Source organism: Centropristis striata, chromosome 1 (assembly GCF_030273125.1).
Source record: "Centropristis striata isolate RG_2023a ecotype Rhode Island chromosome 1, C.striata_1.0, whole genome shotgun sequence".
NCBI lineage: Eukaryota > Metazoa > Chordata > Actinopteri > Perciformes > Serranidae > Centropristis > Centropristis striata.
In genome coordinates, this window is record NC_081517.1 from 43,207,678 (window position 1) to 43,235,600 (window position 27,923).

The 27,923-nt window shown below is 36.7% G+C and overlaps 2 protein-coding genes across 2 annotated transcripts; both read left to right on the forward strand.

The window, feature by feature from the left end:
• The first annotated feature begins 1,988 nt into the window (after positions 1-1,988).
• On the forward strand, positions 1,989-3,844 carry sfrp2 (secreted frizzled-related protein 2). Its single transcript, XM_059343218.1, has 3 exons — positions 1,989-2,510; positions 2,998-3,078; positions 3,377-3,844. The coding sequence occupies exons 1-3, from the start codon at positions 2,009-2,011 to the stop codon at positions 3,679-3,681; spliced, it is 888 nt and encodes a 295-aa protein (XP_059199201.1). The 5' UTR covers positions 1,989-2,008; the 3' UTR covers positions 3,682-3,844.
• A 15,002-nt stretch (positions 3,845-18,846) lies between these two features.
• On the forward strand, positions 18,847-23,264 carry tnip2 (TNFAIP3 interacting protein 2). The gene is made up of 6 exons (XM_059343125.1): positions 18,847-19,497; positions 20,339-20,638; positions 20,777-20,866; positions 21,019-21,282; positions 21,413-21,529; positions 22,144-23,264. Exons 1-6 carry the CDS (start codon positions 18,958-18,960, stop codon positions 22,432-22,434), a joined length of 1,602 nt encoding a protein of 533 aa, XP_059199108.1. The 5' UTR covers positions 18,847-18,957; the 3' UTR covers positions 22,435-23,264.
• Positions 23,265-27,923: the final 4,659 nt, after the last annotated feature.

Consider the following 27,923-nt stretch of genomic DNA (forward strand, 5'->3'; position numbering starts at 1 on the left):
GTGGTCACAATATTAGCTGACATTTCATAGCGGCTTTACAGTCGTGCCAGAGAAATTCAGAGTTGAGCAAACTCAAAAACAAAACCTAAAATATTTAGTTTAATTGTCCAACTTAAAATTTTATCGAAGTTTGTTGCCTTGGAATTTTGAGTTTACCCAACTTTTCTTTTTTTTACAGTGTGGGACCTCTTTCCAAAATATCCTCTTTGTTCAGTTCTGCTCAAGAAAATTTGGCACACCTAGAGCTATAAACCTTAATGACAGGTTCAATTCAGATAAAATGAACAACTTTGTTTTCTGGTGACTCATTGGGAGGCTCTGAGAGAATTGTGACAATCCAGGAATCAACATGTTCTACTTTGCAGACTAGATTTCTTTTTAAATAGATGATTGCTAATCAATTATTTGCTTCTGAGGCTGCATTTTCAGCACCAGAAATTAACCCTCTATGGTACGCATTATGATGGAGTTAGGAAAAAAATGTTTGGAGTGTTTTTTGGTCTTAAAATAGACTAAATAAACATAATCTGAAGACATTTTTGGGGGTTTGTTGTCCGTAGGCAACGTTGTACCATGACGGTGCACAAGTATAAAAGAGAGTTTTTAAAATTAATTTCAACATAATTTATTTAATTAACATGTGTAAAAGACTCAGTAGCTTCAACAGGGTACAATACACAACATTTTAAATTTAAAAACATTATAAAATGAACATTTTTAACCGGTTTCTTATCTGAATGTTGCCTGTAGATGAATGTCTTGAACAGTCTAAGTGTATGAAACTATCAAAAATTGAAGGTTTATTCATCCATCAGTAGGAATATATTTTTTTCCAGATGGAAAAGGGCCAGGAAATTACGTTTTAAGTCATTTTTTGTGTCGCAAAATAGGATTTCAATATGGCCTCCTGGAGGTCATGTGACAAATTAAAGCATTACAATTGGTTCCCTATACTCTTCCCTCTTTTTTAAAGTGTTGCATCACTCAAAAACATGCATTGTAGAAATTTGACAGGCCAAAAATGGGGCAACACCGTACCATAGAGGGTTAAATTAACCCTCATTGTATAAGGGGGGAGGCAGCAGTGACACATATCTCTAAATCTGGGTAAGTAAAACCGAAAATGGAATCGGAATACCTCGAAAACCACAAGCCGTAAGCGGGAAAATATGTTTCTGTAATTTGGGTGAAGTGACCCTTTTAGCTAGAAGTTCCACAAACATCACATGAGAGATTTAAGTGTTCACTCATTTCAGAGCAAGAGGAGGGTCAGGCCTGAGAAGAACCACACGGCTGTCTGCAGAACCAGACTGTAGCTCAAGGGGGTCTGAAGGCGGATAGGATCCAGAGCTGCAGTGCACCAAGGAGGCAGATTTGGTTTCACCCCTGGGTGTGCTGAGTGGAGGTCTGCTTCTCACACCGGGGCAAACAATATATCACCATGTGGTAAAAACCTGCAGACCTGCCCAGAGGATTTCACCACTAAACTCCTAATGATGGAAAATAAACGCTTCACTGAGCTGAGCTTAATGTCCCTACTGACAACTAGTTCCAAACTATTTACAGCAAGGGTCTAAAAACAGCAAGTTAGAGGGATCACTCAGGATATATTGCTGTTGATTTGGGCGTAATGAGGAAAACCTGTCAGACACGTTTTGTTATGATTGCCAAGAAGGGTTGGAGATGAAATAGAGGGGAGGATTGCAAAGAAAACGACTGGTGATAAGATCCAATGTGCTGTAATTATAAATCAATAATGCCTCCAAGACGCAGAGTGAGAATTTGGGCTTGGAGACGCATTTTGTCCACCTGATATAAAGAGGAAACCAAGTGCTGAATGGAGAAGCGGACTTTACGCACACCATCCAGACTCCTCCCAGACATGCCTGGAAGAAAACCTCCTGTTACAGTAGGAGCTGGCCACTGACAGAGCCTCCATCCACGCTGACTGATGCTCAGCAACGTCTGATTACGCATTTATATTTTGCAGGTTTTACACGCGTGCAAAATGAGAGTCTTTATTTCCACCGTGACGGTGTTGTGGGTGATGACAATACCCTGCATGGAAGCCATCCACGGATTATACAACTTCGGCCAGCATGAATTATTCTACAAAAAGAACAACTGCAAGCCCATTCCTGCAAATCTCCTCCTGTGCCACGATATAGAGTACACGGAGATGCGCCTCCCGAACCTGCTCGGGCACGAAACCATGATTGAAGTTCTGCAGCAAGCCTCGTCTTGGATCCCGCTGGTTCAGAAGCAATGCCACCCCGACACGAGAAAGTTCCTCTGCTCCCTTTTCGCTCCCGTCTGTCTGGACGACTTGGACGAGCCCATTCAGCCGTGCAGGTCTCTGTGCGAGAGCGTCAAGAACGGCTGCGCGCCCGTGATGTCCGCGTTTGGCTTCCCCTGGCCGAAGATGTTGGACTGCAGCCGGTTCCCCCTGGACAACGACCTGTGCATACCGCCTGCAACCATGGAGAACTTTGTGCCAGTCACCAAAGAAGGTAAGACTTTATTGAGTTGTATTTTAGAAGCAAATTTAGCATTGTGCATGAATAAATGTCATCTGTCTCCTCAGTCATTTGTCAGAGTTGCAGCATACTTAAAATCTAGACATGCGCATCGTAAATGTTCTGATTTGTTTAAATTGTATGATGTGTATGATGTTCTGCATTGTTTTTTTTCATGTTGTAAGGCGACCTTGAGTGCCTTGAAAGGCGCCCTATTAAAGAAAATGAATTATTATTATTATTATTATTACTTATTTTGCGCATTTTGTGTTGAATTGTGGCAAATTACAACCCTGATTCCCAAAAATTTGGGATATTGTGCAAACAGAATTTGTAAAAAGTTCCCAGTTTAAGCACTCTTGTCTTCGTACTGTATTCAGTTGCATGTAGGTGAAAAAGGATTTGCACATCATTGCATTATGTTTTTTCTTTTGGAATGTACGCTGTATGTAATATTCACCTAATCTAATTTCTCTTTTAGTGCCCAGAGTGTGCGATGCTTGCAAGGAAACAGATGAAAACGACAACGAAATTGTTGACAACCTGTGTAAGAATGACTTTGGTAAGTCCACCCACCGGTTTTATTAGAGCACAAGTTCCCAAGGTGAAACTCAGGGGCCCCAAAAGGTCATAAAGGGAGGTTCCGGGAAATTTCAGGAGAAAAGAGTTTCGTGTGTTTCATTTACTGGGAAGTCCAAAGAAAGAAAGAATGTGTATTTTGTGCAGCTATTGCATGCATTTTAGCACTAAACCTTTTGGAAATATAGGCCTTCCCATATGGCTTTCATGATCAGGACAACATGTCAAAAAGTTTTTTAATGAAAACAATCCCTTATTTTTTTTCTCCTGCTTGCATGAAGCTCTGAAGATCAAAGTGAAAGAGATCTCCTACATCAATGGTGACACCAAGATAGTGCCGGAGAACAAAAGCAAGACCATTTACAAGCTGAACGGCGTGACGGAGCGCGACCTGAGGAAGACGGTGCTGTGGCTGAAGGACGGCCTGCAGTGCATCTGTGAGGAGATGAACGACATCCACGCCGCCTACCTGGTCATGGGCCAGAAGATGGACGGCCACCTAGTCATCACCTCGCTGAAGCGCTGGCAGAAGGGTCAGCGAGAGTTTAAGAGGATTTCCCGCAGCATCCGCAAGCTGCAGTGCTAGGGAGGGGGAAAAAACTGCATGTGTCACTGTTGGAGAAAAAGATAGTTGAGCTCTTTCCAATAATCCTGTTTCAGTTGTCACACAAAGTGCAATTATGGCTCATAGATTCATCTCTAGACTCAAGAAAAGGTATTTTTTAGCCTCAGACCAGCCTGCTCTCCTGAAAAGTGTGTTACCATTCAACAAAACTGCATTGCAAATTACATTTTGAAGGAAATGGGTTTTTTTTTATGCTTGACAAAGGTCATCAATAGCCAAAAATATGTTTGTAATCACAAATTGATTGATGGGTCAGACTTTAACCCTATATCAGGCAAAGAACTATATTTGGTAGTTAGAGTCAGGTAATATTTTGAGAAAAAAGTTGCAAATTTACTAGATTAAAGTGGCAAACCTACGAGAAAAAAAGTTGCAGATTTAAGAGATTTAAAGTGGCAAATCTGTGCGAAAAAAGTCGCAGATTTACGAGAAAAAGTGGGGAAATGGCAACTTTTTTCTCCCAGATTCACCACTTTAAATCTCGTATTCTGTGCATTTTTTTCTCGTAGATTTGCCACTTTAATCTCGTAAACTTTTTTCACAAAATATTATTTCCGTATATGTTTTTTTTACACATTCTGGCAGTATGTAATATCCTCCAATATTCTCTAGGGTTGAAATTTGGAATTTGCAAGTATTTCAATGAGTGCCCTATTAAGGGTTAAAGTGGTGAATCTGGGAGAAAAAAGTTGCTTTTTCCCACTTTTTTCTCGTAAATCTGCGACTTTTTCATGCAGATTTGCCACTTTAAATCTCTTAAATCTGCAACTTTTTTTCTTGTAGATTTGCCACTTTAATCTAGTAAATTTGCAACTTTTTTCTCGAAATATTACCTGAAGTTACCAAATATAATTCTTTGCCTGATAAAGGGTTAAGCTACTGTAGACTACTGTTCATGTCCAGTGTGAAACCGACGTTGACTCATTTTGTTAAAAAGTTATGTAACAAACGCACTTGTTTTAACCCAAACCTGATCTTTTTTCCTAAACCAAACCAAGTAGTTTAATTCAAAACATTAACCACGTGTTATAAACTGACCGTAATCTGGGAGAAAATACCTTTTACTTGTAACATAATTGAGAAAACAGCTCTGTTATATGGGAACATAAGTTTAAGGGGGTAAAGTTGCTCAGACAGCACATCACTTCATGTGTTTTCCACTAGTTTATAATTACAAATGCTAAAATATCTTTTAAAAAAAAAAAAGAAAATATAAAACTCATCCGCCTGTTAAAAAAACTCTACAGTTATAATTCCTCTGGATTTTCATGTTCAAAAAAGTTCCCAATTTATCAATAAGGCCACATCATTAAGTGGCTAAATCACACAAATTGGCCAGCTGGAGACACATTTACATCTGGTACAGACACAAAAGTCAGATATTATAGAAGAAAAGTCCCTTAAATTGGAGCAATGTGAGATTTTGTGAAGGTCATCCATTGACTTCCATTAATTTTGCACTTAGTGAGCACTTGCCGCCCCCTAGTGGTCAGTATTAAAGTGATCTGTGTTTTCCTGGGGAGCTGCTCTTGCTGTCACCTCATTAATTGCACTCAGCTTGTGTCCAAGGTGTAAAGGAATCACTAATTATATGGTTGGAGTGAAAAGTAGCAGATTGGGGTGAGTTGAAGACATTTTCTCAATTTTTTCCTTTTCTCTTCTGGTTTTCCCTGGGGATCTGCAAAGGTGGAACTTTTTTCATGGGGTTTTTCTCCAAAAAAAGTTAAATAATCAGCAGATGTTTGTTTCGGGCTATTCAAAACTCCTAAAAGGAACAAATTACATCACAAAGGTTAAATGCCTTAACTGATTTAAGTGACTTAAGTTAAATACAAAGAGCTCTTAACATGTTTTTAGATATTTGCCTCCTATAAAAACTCTTCTGTCATAATGCTACAGTAACAATTGATTCATATTGTGTCGTGCATGTTGAGTGAAGCTGTGATCCCTGTGTGTGATGTTCAAAGACAAAAATAATATTCGTGTTTTTGTATTCCTACCATTTTTCTCAAGCAAAAATGAGAGATAGCTGGCTATATTCTCTTCCTGTCCATTTTAATACTCTAAGTAATCTTTTCTACCACAGTATGATACTATTTTTCTACTCCAGACTTTCATACTTCATTTTAAACTTTAAATGTTTTTGGTTTGCATCTCCATCCTGTTGTTCGATGAGTGACACAAGTTTGTTTTTTAGGTATTATTAGAGGATGAATATCTAAGTTTTGGTTGGTAGTGTTGATTTGATGAGCAGTAACTTGTTAGGCGCAAATAATCAAGTGGTGGTGTGTGTCTGTGTGTGCAATGTAAAAAGTTTGTTTTTTTGAAAGTATTACTGTGTAAATATCAAATACTGCCTTTTATTCTTGTATGAAGTTTTCAGCGATTAAAAGCTGCCAACGACAAGTTTTGAAAAGCCTCTTTTCATTGTGTGTGTGCAGGAAATCAATATAATATATAAGAGGAATTTTTAAAAAATTATCCTCATGGCTGCAGTTTTAAGATTGAAAATAAACCGATATTCTCAATGAAACACTGCCATCTAGTGGCATATAATGGTAAAATCTGTTCATGGTAAGTGAATGCATGTGAGAAATTTGGTAGTGATGTTTTACAGGTTTTTTTTAAATGAGAAAACTAGCATAAAAGTTTTAATAATGGTGTTTAAAAAAAAACACCATGATATTTCAACCTTATAATGCTGAATAAAGCTTAGTGCCAGTTAAATGACATGCACATATTACATTTTTTTTATATATATTCCTGATGCCCACTTCTTTTTCACTACTTGATTACTGTAGGAAATTTCTGTAATGAGGGTTTTATTTTGAAAAAGTTTACTCTATCAATAGATCACCCAAATGATTCTACTTATATGATTGCTATTTTGTCTTTTGTTATTACTGGTTTGATTCCAGTTTGTTTTTTATGCCAAATTTACCATTTTTTCTGGGGGGGTTTTGTGAGCCTTCAAGGGAAACTTTTATTTTGACAAGTGCCATTTAAAGTCTTTAGTTCCCTTTACTTAATACCAAAAGAGGCACCTTAAAGCCCCACACAATGACAACATTAGAACCATCAAACTCAGGCTGTAACATTTGAGAAGCTGAAACTAGCAAAATTTGAGCTTTTGTTTTTTTTTATTTCAAATTTGATTATCAAAGCATTTTGTGATTAGTTTCCTGTAGGTCAGTAAATTGAAAAAGCAGTATGCAATTTTGGAGAAAGATAGTTAGCCAAATATGATACTTTTTGTTGGTGTACATTGACGGTACACCGATACAAATCATCAATATTTGACAAGCTGGGAATGAGACTCAGTCTTTATCCAGAATCACATCCTGGACCTGTTAACTAACTGTAGGGTCAACAACAACAAACTACTTACAGGTAGTGGTGGAAGAACTACACTGCAAAAAAGCCAACTTGTATTTTTTGGCCTAAAACAGTGATTTAAGTTGGTAAAACTTGGAAATATAAATTATTGACATTTAGGGCAATAATGTAAGTTAGCACAACAAAGGAAGCCAGTTGTCTGCTCAAAAACAAGTCTTTGAGTTGTTGTTACTTATATCTTTAAGTTGGGGTTCACAACAAGGGACAATAGTTCTGATAACTCTTATTTCTTTGTTGTGAAATGCAGGAAAGCGGTGAAATTTGGTCATTAGCGAAAGCGAGCGGCCAACTGATGCTAGTGGCTAACTGATGCTAGCGGCGCTGCTTGTTACAGCTACAAGAGTAGCCATTAGCGTATCAATGCTAACTCAAAATTGTGGTCGCAACTGACATTTGACACTTAGCTGACATTTCATAGCGGCGTTACAATCGTGCCAATTCAGCACATTGCAGAAGTTAGCAGAAGTAAGGATTAAAAGTTATTACAATGTAAAATTATAAATTAGTACAACTTACAGTTGAGTTGACAAAAATCTGAATTCAGAGTTGAGCAAACTCAAAAACAAAACTTAAAATATTTAGTTTAATTGTCCAACTTAAAATTTTATCGAAGTTTGTTGCCTTGAAATTTTGAGTTCACCCAACTTTTCTCTTTTTTTTCTTACTTAACTAAAAGTACTAATACTACACTGCAGAATTACTCCACTACAAGTAAAAGTCCTGCCTTTAGAACTTAAGTATAAAAAGTATCAGCATCGACTTCCGGTGAGCGTTTGAAGATGGCGACATAGGTATCAAGCTCTCCCGATCAATTTAATAGAAAAACCCACCAAACTACGAATATTGCTATCACAAGAAACTAATATGACTTAGAATGAGTGGGACAAGAAGCAAGAAAAAATCGCGGGGTAATAAAAAACAGGAAAAGAATATTCAAGACCAGGAGAAGGGGAAAGACACAACGAACAACAGCACGGCTAGCATGGAGGAATCCGACAGTGAAGAGGAGAGCCTCACAACGACCAAAGCCATTCAAAACTTAAGCAAAGACATTCAAAACATGCATAAAGAATTCAAGCGAGATCTAACGGACTTCAAGAACGACATTAAGCAGGAGTTTAATAACTTCAGAGCAGAGACAAACCAAAAGATACAAAGTGTTGTCAGCGATGTCCGTAACCAAGCCACAAGGCTAACTGAAGCGGAGCAACGAGTGGGAGACACGGAGACCGCTAACACCGAGCTGAGGGATGCTTTGCTCCATTCACTGAAACAGCAAAAACTGCTTCAAGATAAGGTAACGGACCTGGAAGGAAGATCACGCCGTAATAACATCCGAATATACGGCATTAAAGAGGACACCGAAGGAAGCTCGATGCTAACGTTTATTGACAACTTTCTGAAGACGGAGCTAGCGCTGGATAGTACAGCTGATCTACAAATCCAACGAGCCCACCGGTCTATCGGACCAAAGCCTCAGGACGGAGCAGTTTCCAGGTCTATTCTAGTCAACTTTCAGAGATATGACATCAAAGACAAAATACTGAAGACGGCTTGGTCAAAGAAAATCACTTGTCACGGGAAACCAGTCACTTTTGCCCACGATCTCCCCACAGAAATTAACAACAGACTCCGGGAGTATAGGGATATAAAGAAGATACTGAAAGAGAAGCAGATTCGTTTTCAGACTCCCTACCCTGCCCGGATGAGAATCCACTGGGATAACGGACCGCGTCTCTACAGCAACGCAGCAGAAGTATGCGAGGACATGAGAAAGAGGGGCTTTCAACTTGACCTGCCGCAAAAAACTATCACCAACTGGGAGCAGAAACTCACCCAGGACGCATGTTGGAGCAGAAAGGACGGAGAACGATCCACACGCGTCCGGGAGAGGCTCAGAGATTTTCATCGGCAGTAAGGTAAACACCACGCTAGAGCTCACGTGGCCTGTTATTATTATTATTATTACCCCCGCCGCCTCACAGGAGCAAACTTGATCGGGTGGAGAGTAAATGACTGTTTGGCTCAAGAGAAAAGGACACTTTGCTTATTGCAAAGAGGGAGCCCCTACACAAGTAGGACTGATTCTCCACCAGTGAATGGGTAGGTGTAGGAAGAAGACAGGGCAGTGTAAGACCCTGAGGTTGGAAGTCAATGTTATTTTTTCTGTTCATGTAAGTGTTTTTTTTTGTTGTTGTTCTCACAGTACATATGTTCATAAAGCCGGCACATGTGGATTAACCTGTTGCTATGGGGTATAGCAATTTGACAATAGCTTCTTGGAACGTAAATGGCTTAAATAATCCTGTTAAGAGAGGTAAAGTAATGGCAAAAATAAGAAGAGAGAATAATAAAGTTATTTTTTTGCAAGAAACCCACTTATCCAGAAATGAACATGAAAAATTGAAAACATTTGGATACAAAAACACATTCTACAGCACATTCAAATCAGGTCATAAACGAGGTACTGCAATTTTAATACACAACTCTGTTAATTTTGAATTAATTAGGGAGATTAGGGATAGTGAAGGGAGATATATATTGGTGCAAGGGAAAATAGAAAATCACCTGACCACACTCATTTCAGTTTATTTACCCCCACTAAGTGATCAAAACATTACAAAAAAGCTCCTTGAATTGATTGGTTCAGAATCGCAAGGCACACTAATCTGTGCAGGAGACTTTAACACAGTAATGAATGGCAAATTAGACACATCTAACAGTAAGAGAAATATAACTCCTCAAACTAAAGTGCTGAGGAAGGGTATGGACGAGATGGGCTTACTTGACATTTGGAGGGATCTTCACCCGTTAGACAAAAGTTACACCTTTTACTCTGCTCCCCATGCTGTACATTCAAGGATAGATTATTTTTTCATTTTTCAAAATGATAGACATAGAATTCTGAATTGCGAAATCGGAACTAGAGATATTTCTGATCACTCTCCACTCTATCTGAAATTGTATCTAGACAGTAGATCGAAGAAAACTACTTGGAGACTGAATACAAGTCTGCTTAATGACAAATCAGTAATACAAGACGTGAAATCTGAAATTAAGACCTTTCTTGACCATAATGACAATGGGGAAGTGAACCCAAATATATTATGGGATACTTTAAAGGCAGTTGTCAGGGGTAAACTGATATCCCTCAGTACGGCAATCAAGAAGGCAAAAGAAAATAAACTAAAACAGCTTGAAGACAATTTAAAAGAACTGGAAAGGCAACACTGCAAACACCAAGACCCCCAAATCCTGTCAAAAATTAAGGAAATTAAAAATCAGATATCGGATATTTATAAAGAGGAACTGGAGAAAAAACTCAAATTTATAAAACAGTCATACTACGAAGTGGGCCCTAAGGCTACAAAATTACTAGCAAAGAAAATACGCAAAAAGCAAATTTCCCAATCAATACACAAAATATCAGACTCTAAAACAGGACAAATATACCATAACTTAGAGGAGATCGATGCTGCTTTTCAATCCTATTATAAGAACCTATATTCGCAGCCAGTGCTAGAAACTAAAGAAAATATAATAACATTTCTAGACTCCCTAGATCTACCTACAATTGGAGATCATCAAAATAAATGTTTAACATCACAGATTACAGAAAAAGAACTTGAAACAGCACTGAATAAACTTAAAAATAATAAGACACCAGGAAGTGATGGACTACCAGCTGAATGGTATAAAATATTTAGAGAAGAACTGAATCCAATACTTCTTAATTCTTTTAATTGGTCATTAGAAAACAAATCATCTCCACCCTCATGGAGTGAGGCGATCATTTCGGTTATCCCCAAGGAGGGAAAGAATAAAATGTTGTGTAGTTCATATAGGCCGATTTCAGTTCTAAACCAAGACTATAAACTTTATGCATCAATAATGGCCCGAAGATTAGACTCATTTATGCCAGAATTAATTGATAGTGACCAAACTGGGTTCATCAGGGGACGTCAAACACATGATAATATCAGACGCTCTCTTCATATAATACAGAACATTGGGAAAAATAAAACTAGTGCAGTGCTGGCAAGCCTAGATGCAGAGAAAGCTTTTGATTGTGTTAGTTGGGAATATTTATTTTTAGTTTTGAAAAGATTTGGTTTCAATGAAAAAGCTATTAACAATTTTAAAACATTATATACTGCCCCTACAGCAAGAATTAGGATAAACGGAAGCCTCACTGATCGTATAAATCTGGAAAGATCCACACGTCAAGGATGCCCTTTATCGCCAGCCCTTTTCGCGCTGTACTTGGAACCTTTGGCACAGGCAATACGAGAAAACTGTAACATACAGGGAATTCTGATTGATAATACAGAACATAAAATAGCGATGTACGCAGACGATGTCTTGCTTTACATTAATAACCCAGGAAAATGCCTTCCTATCATTTTAGATCTCCTTGATGTATTTGGCACATATTCGGGTTATAAACTCAACATACAGAAAACTCAAATATTAACGTTCAATTATATTCCCTCACCGGAGCTCAAACACAGAATACCAATTGATTGGTCTCAAAAAGTAATTAAATATTTGGGAATTTGGTTGACATACTGTACTAACGATTTGTATAAAAAAAACTATGAAACTGTGAACAAAAAAATCAAAGAAGACCTTGGCAGCTGGTCATCTTTTTTACTAAGCTTCAGTGCAAGAATCGACCTTATAAAAATGTCTATTTTACCTAAACTATTATATCTCTTTATGTCACTGCCTATTAAAATTCCAACTAGTCAATTTCATGAATGGGACAAGCAAATTTCACGTTTTATTTGGAGAGGGAAAAAACCAAGGATTAGATACAGTACACTGACTATTAATAAAGAAAGAGGTGGGATGTCTCTCCCTAATCTCAAGGATTATTACCATTCTGCTCAGTTGAAATATATGGTCCTTTGGTGTGATAGTGGATATGAGGCAAAATGGAAGGATATGGAAAGGGAATGCAAAGGCATCCCCATACAAGCAATGATTGGTGATAACAAATTAATGACAACTTTTCAAGAGCATTTGAGCCCATTTGTCTCCTTTACATTACACACCTGGTTTGGGGTTGTGAAACAATTCAACTTGTGGAATCAATTGAAAAAAATCAGATGGGTTGGACATGACACTGATTTTAAACCGAATGGTATGGACTCTCGGTTTAAGTACTGGACCAATAAGGGTATTACTGCCTTTTGTAATATAATGGAAAAAAATAGGCTACAAAGTTTTCAAGCACTGAAAGAAAAATATAACTTAGAAAATCACGATTTTTTTAGATATTTACAAGTACGTCAATATTTTATGAAAGAAATCCGGGAAAATGAAACTGCAGAATTAAACGAAATAATACAACTAATAATACGGGCATATAATGGTACCTGTAAATCTGTTATTTCAAGGCTTTCCCAAGGCATTGCAAAGAGCAGAGATAATACCACAACATACATCAAAGAGAGATGGGAGAGAGAATTAAATGACAAAATAACCTGTAAACAATGGGATAATATGTGTGGTAATGCTTTTTCCACGTCTTGTTCTATGTATTGGCGTGAATTCTGTTGGAAGAACCTTGTTCGTTTCTTTGTAACACCTAAAATGAAAACATATTCAATAACAACGGCTCACACATGCTGGAGGAAGTGTGGAAATGAAGAGGCAAACCACTACCACATCTTTTGGAGTTGCCCAGGTCTACGACCTTTTTGGGACGATATTGTGGGAACCATACGAAGGATACTGGGACAACAGGTTCCTCTGCCATTTACAACTCTTTTTCTAAGTGATTTACCAGACGGGATGGCAGAAAATGATAGATACCTCTTGAGGATAATGTCTGCAGCAGCAAAAAAAGCTATCACCCGTAAGTGGCTGCAGTCAGACCCACCCACAACCTCTGACTGGTTAGAGGTCATTAAAGAAATTCACCAGATGGAGAAACTAACCTTCCTGCTCAGACTAAGAAAAGGCCTGTATTATGCAAGATGGAAAAAATGGACGGCGTTCTTGACAAACGAGGAGGGTCATTCATGACCCCCCCCCTTCTACTTTTATTTTATTGTCTTGCTAATGCTCTGTTTAACGTGGTGTATAACCGCCAGATACATTCCAAGGGACATATATTGTTTGGACTGAGTAGTGCAAAATTTTATTTGTTGACCGTCCCCACGTGATACAATTGCCTGGCTATGTTATTTTTCATTTGAATGTACTGTGATGTTGTCATGTTTGACTATTCCTGACATAAAAACTAATAAAAAATATAAGTATAAAAAAAAAAAAAAGTATCAGCATCAAAACGTACTTATTGTACATTTTTACAGGTAAGGCTCACTTTAACTACTTAATATATTGTTGGGATTTAACTAAAAGTCTAACCACCTTAAATTTATCATGTTTTTATGTTAATCTCGACCTGAAAAGTAACTAAAGCTGTCAGCTAAATGTAATGGAGGAGTAAAAAGTACAATATTTGCCTCAGAATTTAGTGGAGTAAAAGTATAAAGTTACATAAAATGGAAATAATAAAGTACAAGCACTTCAAAATTATACTTAAGTACAGTACTTTTGTAAATCTACTTAGCTGCATTCCAACACTGCTTGCATGACACTTTGCTATGTTATTAATATTATTACTACTACTAGTAGTATTGACTCACTCCCCCATTTCAAATCACTACTCAAAACACATGTTTAAAACTGCTTATTCCCTTTGATGAATATGTCTATTGTATTGTATTGTATTGTATTGTTATTCATTCTGTGTATTTTATATTGTATTTTATTGCTGTTTCTTTTTTATCCTTTTGTACGGTGTCCTTGAGTGCCAAGAAAGGCGCCTCCAAATAAAATGTATTATTATTATTATTATTATCATTATTATTATTAGTAGTAGTATTATTATTATTGTTATTATTATATATACTGTTGCTGACATTACTATTATTATTATACTATACTATATACTGTAATATACTACTGTTATTATTATACCCGCCTTATTTATTATTATTATTACTATTACTATATATTTATATATTATATTATATATCATATTATTTTATTTATTTTTATTTTATATTGTTACTATTTATTACTACATATTATATTATATATTATATACCGTCTAGTCACTATAGCATTGTTGCCATCATATCATCAGTATGATGTCTTTCTTTCTTTCTTTCTTTCTTTCTTTCTTACTTACTTACTTACTTACTTACTTACTTACTTACTTACTTACTTACTTACTTACTTACTTACTTACTTTACTTTACTTTACTTTACTTTACTTTACTTTACTTTCTGGTCTATATGTTGTCATGAGGTGATGCAGTTAAATATTTCTAACTTTTCGTCTGAGTCATCCAGGTACTTTTGCACCTGGACGACAAACACTTTAAGAAAATATGCACTTGTGTCTAGAAAAAGTCTTAAGAGGTTTACTGCCACCTGACAAAAGGCTCATATCAGCGGTGGGGAGTCCCGTCATTTCCTCTTTCCTTTCAGCTTCGTTTATTGAAGTCACATGATCAAGGTGCGCCTTCTCGTGAAGCTAAACAAGGAGTGGTATCTAAAATATCCAGACTACCTCTATTCAGAGTATTTCCTGGGGAAGGGAAACCACATTCAGACACCTCACTTCTTCTGTGTGCACTTAAAGTGAAAAGTGAAATGCCTGATAGATTTGTTTGAAATCCCACCCTGACACCTCTTCCCACATGGTTTTTACACACTTCACAGCTTCATTCAAGTGGTGCTGACAACTGTCACATGACATGTGACCTCAATGACTCACCTCTGCAGCCCTCATGTGACATTATGGTGTGATTGACCCAGAAAATACCGGGACTCCCCACTGGCCAGTAGAATAATGAGGCCTATAGTATGAATGAAGGTTTTTAACTGTACACCTACAGTCTAGACAGTAGTTTCACTCTGACCTGATCATGAGTAGAATATATATTATATAGTGTTTGTGTAGTCCAGAGTCCGACTCTGAAGGGAATGGACTTTTGCTCATGTAGTTTAACAAAAGGTCATGGTTTTGAGTTATTATTTATTGTGTACAATACTTCTGCAAAGGGCTGCACCTGTTTAACTCTTCATCAGGCAAAGAGCTATATTTGGTAGTTAGAGTCGGGTATTATTTCGAGAAAAAAGTTGCAAATTTATTAGATTAAAGTGGCAAACCTACGAGAAAAAAGTCGCAGATTTAAGAGATTTAAAGTGGCAAATCTGTGCGTAAAAAGTCGCAGATTTAAGAAGAAAAAAGTGGGAAAAAAGCAACTTTTTTCTCCCAGATTCACCACTTTAAATCTCATAAATCTGCGACTTTTTTCTCGTAGGTTTGCCACTTTAATCTTGTAAACTTTTTTCTCAAAATATTATTTTCGTATGTTTTTTTTTTTTTTACACATTCTGGCAGTATGTAATATCCTCCAATATTCTCTAGGGTTGAAATTTGGAATTTGCAAGTATTTCAATGAGTGTCCTATTAAGGGTTAAAGTGGTGAATCTGGGAGAAAAAAGTTGCTTTTTTCCCACTTTTTTCTCATAAATCTGCGACTTTTTTCGCGCAGATTTGCCACTTTAAATCTCTTAAATTTGCAACTTTTTTCTCGAAATATTACCTGAAGTTACCAAATTTAGTTCTTTGCCTGATAAAGGGCTCTTTCACTACATTTGAGAGCTATCATGTTTGTTACTTGGCAAATTAAAGTTTTTTTTTAATACAAAACATGTAATCACTTTATAAATATTACTTGTTGAACCAAACACTATAAGAAGATTACATTTGCATAACTTCACCATTAAAATGGCAGTTATGAGAAATGATATAAGAACAGTAATATGTGACAATTTGGACACTGGGGACATTATTCATAATGAGCACTTTTATTTTTACTTAAGTAATATTGTGAATGCCAGGCATTTATTTTTTAACAGTATGTTTATACTGTTAGATCGATACTTTTAGATTTTTGTCTCATTTAATTTTTTTAAATATATATATATATATGTGTGTGTATTTTAAAGTACATAACCTGAATATTTATTTAATCACTGTACTGTGTGTAGTGTATGTAAAGTATGTTTAATATGGAAATGTTGGCCTCTGAAAAGAATGTCCATCTATATGCACTCAGTACTTGGTTGGGGCTATTTGACTTGAACTACTGGAAATGGAAATTTCCATGAGGGCAGCTGTCAGTTGGTAAAGCGGTCGCCCGCTGATCAGAAGGTCGGCGGTTCGATTCCTGACCACGGCAGGTAAAAGGCCTGAAAGATTTGTTAAAAATCCCACCCTGACACATCCTCCCACATTATTTTCACACACTTCACAGCTTCATACATGTCGAAGTAACCTTGAGCAAGATAGTGAATGAATTCCCAATGGTGGCAGGTGGCACCGTTTGGGGTAGCCTCTGCCACCAGTATGAATGTGTGTGTGAAAGGGTGAATTAGCGCATCTGTAGTGTAAAGCGCCTGTGTCAAATTAATAATAAAATTATCAATATATAACGATGAACAATGGAACAATTCTAACCTTCTACAATCTGATTGTACAGAAAAAAGGAACCCAGAATGTGTACATTGTATAATAGTTTATTTGTGCATTAAAATATTGTGTGTGTGTATATATATATATACAGTTTTTTTTGTATGACAATGACATTTCTCAATCTTGTGCACAATATTATTATTTATTTTGAAAGTGGAGTACAGTCAGAATGTATATATATATATATATATATATATATATAGATCATTCTGACTGTAATAATAATAATAATATTGTGCACAAGATTTAGAAATGTCATTGTCATACAAAAAAAACTGTTATTGTTGGCGAGTCTCATTATTTAAATCAATGTATTTGTATCTTCCAAATATACTAAACTTGTGTTTAAATAAGCTAAAACAAAGATTTTGAATGCTTAAATATCACCTTTGCCATTTTTTAATGTGCTAATGTGCCCCTCTGATTAAACACTGGCCCCTCCTTGGCCCCCACAGTAAAAATGGTCTAGAACCGCCACTGTATAAGTGCGAACCATTTATCATGATATTCTAATTTATTAAGATGCACCTGTATATGTCACACAAGTAAATGAAGACTTGTAAAATCAAGATTGATTAATCATGTTGTGGTCTTTTTAGATGGAAATTTACTAATCCTCCACTGTGGAAATTTAATTTAAAGAATGACTAATTTATTAGAATTGTTTTATTATCCCTTTTCTTTTTTATTTACATTTTTTTTATTAATTAATAAATAGGATGTTCTGGCGTATTTCCCTTGTAAAATACCAGCATGATCTTTGGGGATTGTAATTATTCCAAATTCAAGTATCATGATGTCAAAATGGCACAATAGGCTAATTCCCAATATCAACACTGTACATAATCTCGTAACGGTAGCGGATATAGTACTTTTTCCAAAGTTTCAGAAAGCAGAAATGCCCCACAGAGTTATTAGGAAGCACACAATGGTCAGTCCCAGTATGAATCAGCCTGTATCAGTCTGAGCCGCTATAATGTCATCACACAGTCACTGGTGAGACCATAACTGCGCAACTTTTAACAGAAATATTAAATTACATCATAATGACAAAAGACCGTGTTTATGGTGCCTTCAGAACTGTGGGAAAAATCAACACCTCTTAAGTGTATGGGGATTTTGTTGTGACACTGCAGAGGCACTGATGTGACGTTTAGGGGACAGGATGCGTGGAAACCCTGTAAACTACCATTGGGAAAATTCAATACTGTTTGTATTAGTTTGTCATCCCATGCAAAAATATTTGTTATTACTTACGGGGGACTTCATATCTATTTGAAGATACTTTCTGTTTTAGCCTACAGCTTTTGGGTGGGATGAAACATTTTTGTTTGATAACAGGAACTTTTTCCCCCCTCTTCACTTATACTACGTGGCCCAAAAATAAAAAAAAGTATTTCATAAGAACACTTTTTTTGCTCTTTATTAGTCAACGACTCAATAAGCAATAGCCTAACGTTTTGTTAGTGTTTATCAGGCAAAGAACTATATTTGGTGGTTAGAGTCAGGTAATATTTCGAGAAAAAAGTTGCAAATTTACTAGATTAAAGTGGCAAACCTACGAGAAAAAAAGTTGCAGATTTGAGAGATTTAAAGTGGCAAATCTGTGCGAAAAAAGTCGCAGATTTACGAGAAAAAAAGTGGGGAAAAAAGCAACTTTTTTCTCCCAGATTCACCACTTAAAATCTCATAAATCTGCACATTTTTTTCTTGTAGATTTGCCACTTTAATCTCGTCAATTTTCTTCTCAAAATATTATTTTTGTATGTTTTTTTTTACACATTCTGGCAGTATGTAATATCCTAGCCTATAGCCTAACGTTTTGTTAGGCTATTTTGTTTTATTATCCTTTTTTTTAAATTAATTAATAAATAGGATGTTCTGGCGTATTTCCCTTGTAAAATACCAGCATGATCTTTGGGGATTATTATTATTCCAAATTCAAGTATCATGATGTCAAAATGGCACAATAGGCTAATTCCCAATATCAACATTGTACATAACGTTTTGTTAGGCTGTTGCTAATAAAAAACACTAAAAAAACCGCACCTCTCGCTGCGAGAGCTCAACTTTACGACGGGGTTTGAAGGCAGCACCGGTATTTCTTGTTCAGCCCTTAGTGGGAGCTTGCTTAAACTTTTTTTTTTTTTTTTTTTTTTTTCAGCTTATATTCGACATTTGCGCCTCTTTGTTTTCTTTACCATGTGTGCCAGCAGGCTATAAAACCCCTTTTTTTACCTCCTCAATGACGGTCGACAGTGAGTCTCTAGCAGGCAATGCTCATTGACGCTCAAAAAAGTCCACGGGGAAGTTCCCTAGGAAATCCCCCAAAGACTGATCGGGCATATTATTCTCGACACCACCGATGCGCCAAATCTTCAAAACAGTTGACCTGCTCGGTTCGTTTTCTAAAAGACACAGGAGCGAGAAGCAGATGCGTCAAATGCTGGATTATTAAAACACCAATCTGTCTGTCAAAATCTACTAAAAAGCCAAACATGGATAACGTCAGTATAAACACGGATAATGACGCGCTGAAAGACAAACTGCGGAGCTACAGCACACTGAATACTTTGTATCATGAGACGCGGCAGGAAATCGACCTCCTCAACAAGCAGGTTTATGTTAAAGACAATATAATTGCAGATTTAAAAGCGAGGCTGGGGAGGTATGAGAAGATCTACATGACCGTGGGAGATAACGAGTCTGTGGTCATAGGGCCGTCCAAGTCTCTGCTGGAGAGTCTGTGTAAAGAAATATGCAAGCTGAAACAGAAGAGGAACGATATGGAGTTCAAGGCATCTCGGCAAACAGAGGTAAAGTCATTTTCTTATTAAATATGTTTATTAAATGTTGTTGCATGCACATAAGTGGAGCCTAAAACTGGCTGAAGGAGAATAATAGTCTGTTTCATAAAGGGAAACTTCCCACAAGTGGCTTAACAAGTTAGCTTTAAAAACCTTAAGCCCATATGTCAATATTTAATATGTTATTACTTTCATCCTGCTGGTGGTTGTTGTTGCTATAAAGTGTTATATGCTGGACTAATTCTTAACTGAAAGATCTTCCTCACGGATACAAGCAGGCATATATGACAGAAAATCAACAGAACAAATATTATTTGCAATAATTTGAGGTATAATTTATTTGAACATGTATTTGTATGTATAGTTGATGCATAATTAATAGTTTAATAGTAACCCTTTATCAGGCAAAGAACTATATTTGGTAACTTCAGGTGATATTTCGAGAAAAAAGTTGCAAATTTACTAGATTAAAGTAGATTTAAGAGATTTAAAGTGGCAAATCTGTGGGAAAAAAGTCGCAGATTTACGAGAAAAAAGTGGGAAAAGCTACTCTTTTCTCCCAGATTCACCACTTTAAATCTCAAATCTAGGCATTTTTTCTTGTAGATTTGCCACTTTAATCTCTTAAACTTTTTTTTCAAAATATTACCCCCCTCCCCCAGGTCCGTATGTTTTTTTTTTTACACATTTCACACATTCTGGCTTTATGTAATATCCTCCAATATTCTCTAGGGTTGAAATCTGGAATTTGCAAGTATTTCAATGAGTGCCCTATTAAGGGTTAATAGCCCAAATATTACAAACAAAATACATATCATGCAATTAATAACCCCTGTCTTCCCTTTCCCAGGAGATCCAGAGGCTGAACGTGCAGCTCCGGGAGAAGGAGCTGGAGCTGGAGAGCGTCAGGTGTCAGCCGGACCACGAGAAGGACCAGGAGATCCACAGGCTGCGGGTGGCCCTGGAGGAGCGGGAGCGCTCCGAGGCCACCAGGGCCGTGCTCTGTACCTCCCTGGCCGAGGAGGCTGACCAGCTGCGCAGCCAGCTCGGAGCAACGGTGAAGGTGTGCCAGGATCTGCTGGCCAGGCTGGAGAAAGACAAAAAAGGAGGGGAAGTGGAGGAGGTGGCTCAGCAGCAAAACTCTAAGGAGGTGTGTGAGGCTTTCAGCTGTGTTGGATATGTTTTTGTATACTTTTTTGGTGACCGGTGCCTTTATTTACTTGTGCATTGGACTTTTTTGTTCGTTTTTTTGGAGGGCTCTGTTGTAACTCAATTATATCTTCTCCAGATGACAGATTCCTCTGAAATGAGTGGTGTAAATGCCCAAATCTGTCAACTTCAGGAGGAAAATCAACAGCTAAAGCAGCGAGTGGCATATGTAAGTATTCACAAAGAGAAAGTTTACAAAATAAACCTTTAATACAAGATACTAAGGTGCTGTTTAAGTATTAAAACGGCCATTCGTTGCAGCACTAATGTGCTTCTATTCAACATCTGAGTGACCTGAGCTTTTGATGTTCCTTCTTTCAGGTACAAAGTCTGAATTCTCAGTGGCAGAAGTACGACTCCAGCAGGGAGGACTATATCAGGGGTTTGTGTCAGAGGCTGAAGGAGACCTCTGGGCAGGGCTTGATGCCTGGGCTGGGCTCTATAAACACGGGGTTGCTGCATCAGGAGATCTCCAGGCTCAACGGCTTACTGGAGGACAAGATGATAGAGTGTGCACGTCTGGGTAGAGAAGTGGAGGAGATAAGGAGGCACGATAAAGAGCGCATCCAGACTCTGGAGCAGCAGGTCGGTTCTCTTTACAGCTCTGTATTCTGCCATTTTAAACCTAAAATTTCATTAGTTGCATTTGTCTGCATGTAGCTCAGACTGTTGAGAAAACAAACAGACTAAAAGGTTCTTTGTTTTTCTTCATCAGGTCCTCATCTATGCCGATGACTTTAAGTCGGAGCGTGCAGACAGAGAGCGAGCACAGGGTCAGATCCTGGACCTGAGGGAGCAGATGCATCAGTTAAAACAGCAGCTACACAAACAGGTAAGACCACACAGAGTGCATCTTGGGATACACTACCGGTCAAAAGTTTTAGAACACACCAACTTTTCCAGAATTTAATTGAAAATTATGCAGTTTAATGTCTCAGTGTACTCTGAAATTAATGCACATTTGCAACATTTAAAATTCTTTATTGAGCATGATAGTGTTTTGAAAGTAAAAAAAAGATTCAAAATCACATTTTATGTTGGACTAAAGGACTAAAAAAACACCAAAAGACACAAAATGACAAAAAAAAGACACAAAATGACTTACAAAGACATGAAAAGAATTAAAAAATGGACAAAATAGCCCAAGACTCCATAGAGTTAAGTTGTTAACCCATTTCTTGTTCCCTGAAAAAGGCCTACTTGTATAATCCTGAAATGTACATTATTTTTCAGTTTTGGTTAAGCTTACCTTTTTTTATTTACCTCTGGCAGTTCACCACTTACCTTTGTACCCTTTCAAGCTGTTCATTTGACTTGAACTGCTTGAATTTCAATAAAAAACTGGAAAAATTGGGGTGTTCTAAAACTTTTGACCGGTAGTGTAAATCTGCTTTCTCTTTTGGTTCACATGCTCTAACCTTATACCTTAAACATAATTGTCTTCAGCAGGGAGCCAGCAGCAGAGAGAGCAGAGAAGTGGTCCCCATGTGTCGTGTGCACATAGGACACAGGATCAGCTCAAGGCGACAAAGGGACTCCTCAGAGCCTCTGTTGAGGGCCACTGTTGCTGAGTTGCAGCAACAGCCCGCAGCTGCAGCAGCAGCAACAACACCCAGCCCCCCATGGAACGAATGCCTGGGTCTGTCAGAGCTGCAGTGCCCACAGTGCCTCGCCACGTTCAGCGAAAGGGACGCTGCAGAGTACCTGAACCATTGTGAAGAGTGCGCCAAACTATAAACGGAACGACACTCATTTTGGAAAAGACACTTGCTGACAGTAAGCGAACACTGAAGAGCAGCACTACACGACAGAAAAAATAACGTAAGCGGAGTTTCCAAATCGGAGACACTTGACTACAAATGAAAGAACTGACTTGAGATGTTTGTACATAGTGAAGCAAAACTGTACAACCCAAAGTTCCCCTGTCGCAAGAGAAATGAGTTCATCAGTCTGCATAGTTAAATATCCAGTGTCAGGTTCTTAGTGTTCTCCTGTGGCAATACAGGAGATTATTGTGGGGGGAAAGTGGCTGCAAATGCAATATATCAAATATCATATACCTCAGTGTGTCAAATTACAAACATGTTGCACTTTTTTTGACATTTAGCCAAAAACTGAATCACATGATTAAGAGATTCATGACACATAAGCTTCTTATTTTGGATAATGTGGTGCTATAAGTTGTTTATTTTATTTTTTTTGATTGAACTTTACATATTTCTGTCCTGTAAATTATATATTCTTAAAAACAGATTTAAAATATATAACTATTATATTAATATTTATTCTCTTTGCATAAATAATTGGAAAAGGCAGAGCATTTTAAGTGTAATGTTTTGTTGCCTTTTTCTTCCACCAAAGCCATGAAATGTTTTTTTTTTCCTGGTGAACTTTTGGGATCAAAAATGTTAAGTACATCACAACTGGAAAAAAGAAAAATGTTTTTAATATTTGTAACAGTGTATGTAAAGGTTGCATCCTAACTGACAATAATATGCTTATTTTTTGGAGATCTTGTGCTGTTTTTCTTGAGCTGGCACATTATTTTTGTAATAAAAGACTGTTTACCCACACTTTACCTTTATGGTGATTTATATAGACTTAAGTATGTTTCATTATCGCGTGGAGTGTTTTAATTCTTAAGACAGTCTGCAGCCTCGAGCTGTAACCACAGATCATAGCCTAACCACGAAAATGTTGGCGCTACTTAATCTAAGTCAGTGTGTGCATGTCTTTTTAGTGTGTGTTTGTGTGTGTGTCCATCCGTGTCACGTGTATGTGCTTGTGCTCGGTGGAAAACCCCTTCCTAGCGTTGCCTGAATGGGCACGCTGTACTGTGACAGCCATATTCTCAGCTGTTGTGTGGCTGAAGCAAAAACACTAACAGGGCTACTGAGACGACCAGAGAAAGAGTAAAGCTCGAGTTACATCCAACGACCACCTGCGGATCAGTTAGTGACCAAAACACTGCAGTCAGACACTGTCAAGTTTCACTTTGACACCAACAGTTTGTTATAAAGAGCTGTACGTGAATCAGTTGTCATGGGTTTAGTGCAGTAAGCACAGGAAGCTGGACATCCCCTGTTTTTAAAAAGGAAGTAGGCAGTTGAGTTGCACAGAAAAAACAAAGGCAAACTGTACACGTTAGTGAGCACATAGGCCTTTTGCTGCATTGTTGTTTTTTTTTGTTTAATATCGAACTTTAAGACAAACTTTTAAAATAAGACACAAAATGCAGTCTTTGTATAAATTAAAAGTTGAATGCCTGAGCAGTTAAACTTAGTTTTGCTCAGTTCAATACACTATGGCCAATAGATTACATTAGCGAGATGCTGTGAGTGTTACTGTATGACTCTTATTTACCGGATAACGGTAAATACGATCTGGCAAAAGTTGCATATAGTCTCACTTTAAAATATTTCCAGAAATTTTATTTCCAGTCTTGCCAAGAGCCATGAAAAAGATTAATACTGCTCATTACTGTACAGTAAATATGAAGCTACCATTAGCAGTCCCTTAGCTTAGCCTAGCATTACTAGGCATTACATTATTAGGCACTAGCATTAGTTAACTACATTTTTTTTCTCTCAAATTAAACACACCAGATATAAAACTTAAGAATCAGTGAATTTTAAAGGTGCGAGATGGATTATACAACATTAGCCAGAGCCAGGCTAGCCTCTAGCTAGCTTAGCTGCTAGTTATAGCTTCAAATTTACCATACACTTGGTGTAGTATTATCGATTTTTTAATTTATCTTTTAAAATGTCAGATAGCAAACAAAAGCAGTTCTATTAAAGTGGATTGGGATAGAGTGGATAAAAAATTAGGAGGATTTTTTCCCCATTATGCAGTTTGAGAAAAAAGTCGAGAACAAAGTCGAGATTAAAGTTGAAATACAATTTCGAGAAAAAAGTCAAAACGAAGAGAATAAAGTAAACTCTTTTTTTTTTGGTAAAGTTGGAAAGACATTGACAAATTAATAAGTCATCAGAGGAACATTGTTTTAGAGAAACTACGTCTATCCGAACCATGAGGTAGACTGCAAGCTACAATCAGATTTTCATAAATGTCATAAAATGAGCAATAACCACAATCTACGTGTTAATGGTGTACTAGCACTAAAATCCGCCTACACATTAATGAGCTATTCTCGGTAGTAGCTACCATAACTATTGTTTTGGGGAATATCTGCTTTCATGTAATGTATGTGAATTTCTTAGACATATATTGTATTCTATACGTATTTTCTCAACATTGTATTTCAACTTTATTCTCATCATTTTGATTTTTTTCTCAAACTTAATAATTATTTATTTTTACCTCCTACCTGGCCCTAATCCTCTTCCGTACATTTCACAAATTGTAGAACTGAAAAATGCAGAATTATTTGAATATAAATCTCAAATTCAAAGATTTGGGGAAAAAATCTGTATTGTGGCTAATTTCATCTTTTCACCAAAACTAGAATTGTGCACAGATTAAATAGATGCGTTTTAATATATTAGTAACTGATCCTTAGAGGAGCTTGTAAAAGGATTTAGTAACACTGGGCAGAGCCAGGCTAACTTTCCAGCTAATGTTAGCTTAGCTGCTAGTGGTAGCTTCATATTGACCGTACAGATAAGTGATACAAAGCTTACTTTCTATCAGGATAAAAAATAAATAAAATAAAGATTAAGTATTGCAATACAATGACTAAAGGTCACAGAATAATGACTTCCCAGAGTCTTTTGTTCAGTTTTTGTTCTAGGGAGCAGAGATGCAGGATACAAAATAGCTCGCGGATTTGAAAGCGCTCGAAAAAACAATACGCGCGCGCGGATGTTTGATTTGCGTGCGCGCGGGTCTCATTACGAGTGCGCGATTTATGTCAGTGTTCTAATCCCATGTTTGACTTTTCAAGGCAAAATAAAATTGAATCAATGTTGAAAAGAAATACTAAATTAGTATCCCAGAATAATTAACTATTTTATCTCAAAATTATAACCATTACAAAATAATGATAAACCCTCTGAAAATATACCAAAAATTACCTTGAAAGTGACTGTCATTATTTGAATATACAATCCCAATTCACGCTTTGTAAAACGCAAATAAAACCAGAATGCATCAAATTCAGAGTATATTTACAAAAACAAGCATTTGTCATCAGTCTGAACATAAAATATTCCATCATTGTGCAGTTTTAAGTGAATAAATCTTGAAGGATTAGTAAATTATCGCATCATGTTTTATTTAAGTTCCAGACAATGGATTTATTTTTTTAAAAATTGGGATTGCAAGTCATTTCGGTAACACTTTACAATAACCATCATTTATAAATGGTAGACAGATAGTTTATTAATTTTTAATCATCATTTATATACCGTATATAGGCCATTTAGAATGGTAAATACATAATTTATTAATGTTTAACTAACTAAATCATTCATAAATTACAAATAGATGGTATATTAATGTAAGTTTATAGTTACTTTACCATTAAAATGATAATTAATAGTTTATCAATAGTTTTAGTTGCACTCATTTTAACATTTTTAACATATTAAGTATGATAATGATTTTGGGTAACACTTTACAATAACCAACTAAGTGATGTTTATAGATAGTTTATAAACCAATTATTAACCACTTACACAGTTCTATACATATTTAATCTTTAAAAGTTTTCAAACAATTTCCCAAAGGTATATGGGTAACACTTTACAATAACCGTCATTTATAAATGGTAAACAGATAGTTTATTAATGTTTAATCACCATTTATAAACAGTTTAAAGGCCATTTAGAATGGAAAATACACAATGTATCAATGTTTAACTAACTACATCATTAATAAATGGCAATTAGATGGTATATTTATATATAAAAATGTATATTAATGTAAGTGTATAGTTACTTTACCATTAACAAACAATTAAATTATAATTAATAGTTTTAGTTGCACTCATTTTAACATTTTTAACACCATATTAAGTATGTTAATGATTTCGAAATCATTTAAGAAATTGGTTGAAAACATTTAAATGGTTATGGTTTAAATGGTAGCACTTTGTAAATGGTTAATAATTGGTTTATAAACAATCTATAAACATCACTTAGTTGGTTATTGTAAAGTGTTACCGTCATTTCTCAAGGTTAAGCTTTTTCCATAATGTTTTTTTTCTTCTTTAATGGCATGAATGAGCTTCCATACAAAGTGTTGAAGTGTTTCTGAAAACAATAGAAAGAGTTTTGACAGTTGGCCCATCACCCAACTCCCCGAGCGTTCAAATGACACCAGGAAGCATCACATGTTAACTTACTCATCAGCTAACAGGGGAAGATATTTGTGGCTGAATTAGTTTGCAACACATTTACTTCATTTACATAACACACCAAAAAGCCTGGCGCTAGTTCGTGTGCCCACAGAACCACTGGTTCCAATTTTGGCTTTAAAGGGCAACTTAAGTATCTTTCTATAAGCCGACCGCATGTAGAAATACACACAGGGCCTAAAAAGGCCATGAGCTGTCTGCTGGGGATTCTCCCCCCCGCCACACAAACGCCCACTTATTTTTACAACAGGGTCTATAAGTGACTGAACTTCCACACAGAAAAAAAACACACACTACCCACCGATCTCAGGGTGGAAAAAAAGAGGTCACAAGTCCCCCACCTGAGCATCTGGGAACTTTTTCTAAGAAACAAAAGAATTAATAAGAAAAGTCAGGTGACAGCGGTAGCTCAGTTCCTGTTGGAAACTAGTTTCAAAGCTCCAGGATGTACCGGTGAAGCTGTGAGATGCTTTTTTAAACAAAGGAGGGAAAAACTTCAGCCTGACACTTATCCAGACAAACACAGAATGGATAGATACAGCCTTTAATCTACATGTGTATCCTAAAAGAACGGGAATTTCCCGCCATCACGAGGGAATTCCCAAAACAGTAGACGAGTTTATTTGAAAATGGAGCGCTGTCGACTTAAACAGATCATTTTGATTGAACACATGTTGGCTGAGGTAGTCGGTATTAAGGTCGACTGTTTTTAAATGCATTTTTTTTAAGGTAGTGGGAAGATTTTCGTCCATCAAAATAAAACAGCATTGAGGCATATTGTAGCTGGGAATGGAGGAGGGGGGATTCCCTCTCTGGAAGTGTATTTGATCCTGAAGGCTCCAGGCTGTTGACAATGAAAAGATCAGCATTCTGATTACAAGCTACGAGGCAGCTGTGATCCCTTCTA

Bases quoted from the DNA above. Each gene is read 5' to 3' on its own strand.
- tnip2 (XM_059343125.1), top strand. From the start codon at position 18,958: ATGCTCATTGACGCTCAAAAAAGTCCACGGGGAAGTTCCCTAGGAAAT. The intron at 19,498-20,338 runs GTAAAGTCATTT...TCCCTTTCCCAG, and splicing joins AGGCATCTCGGCAAACAGAG to GAGATCCAGAGGCTGAACGT. The intron at 20,867-21,018 runs GTAAGTATTCAC...TCCTTCTTTCAG, and splicing joins TAAAGCAGCGAGTGGCATAT to GTACAAAGTCTGAATTCTCA.
- sfrp2 (XM_059343218.1), top strand. From the start codon at position 2,009: ATGAGAGTCTTTATTTCCACCGTGACGGTGTTGTGGGTGATGACAATA. The intron at 2,511-2,997 runs GTAAGACTTTAT...TTTCTCTTTTAG, and splicing joins TGTGCCAGTCACCAAAGAAG to TGCCCAGAGTGTGCGATGCT. The intron at 3,079-3,376 runs GTAAGTCCACCC...GCTTGCATGAAG, and splicing joins CCTGTGTAAGAATGACTTTG to CTCTGAAGATCAAAGTGAAA.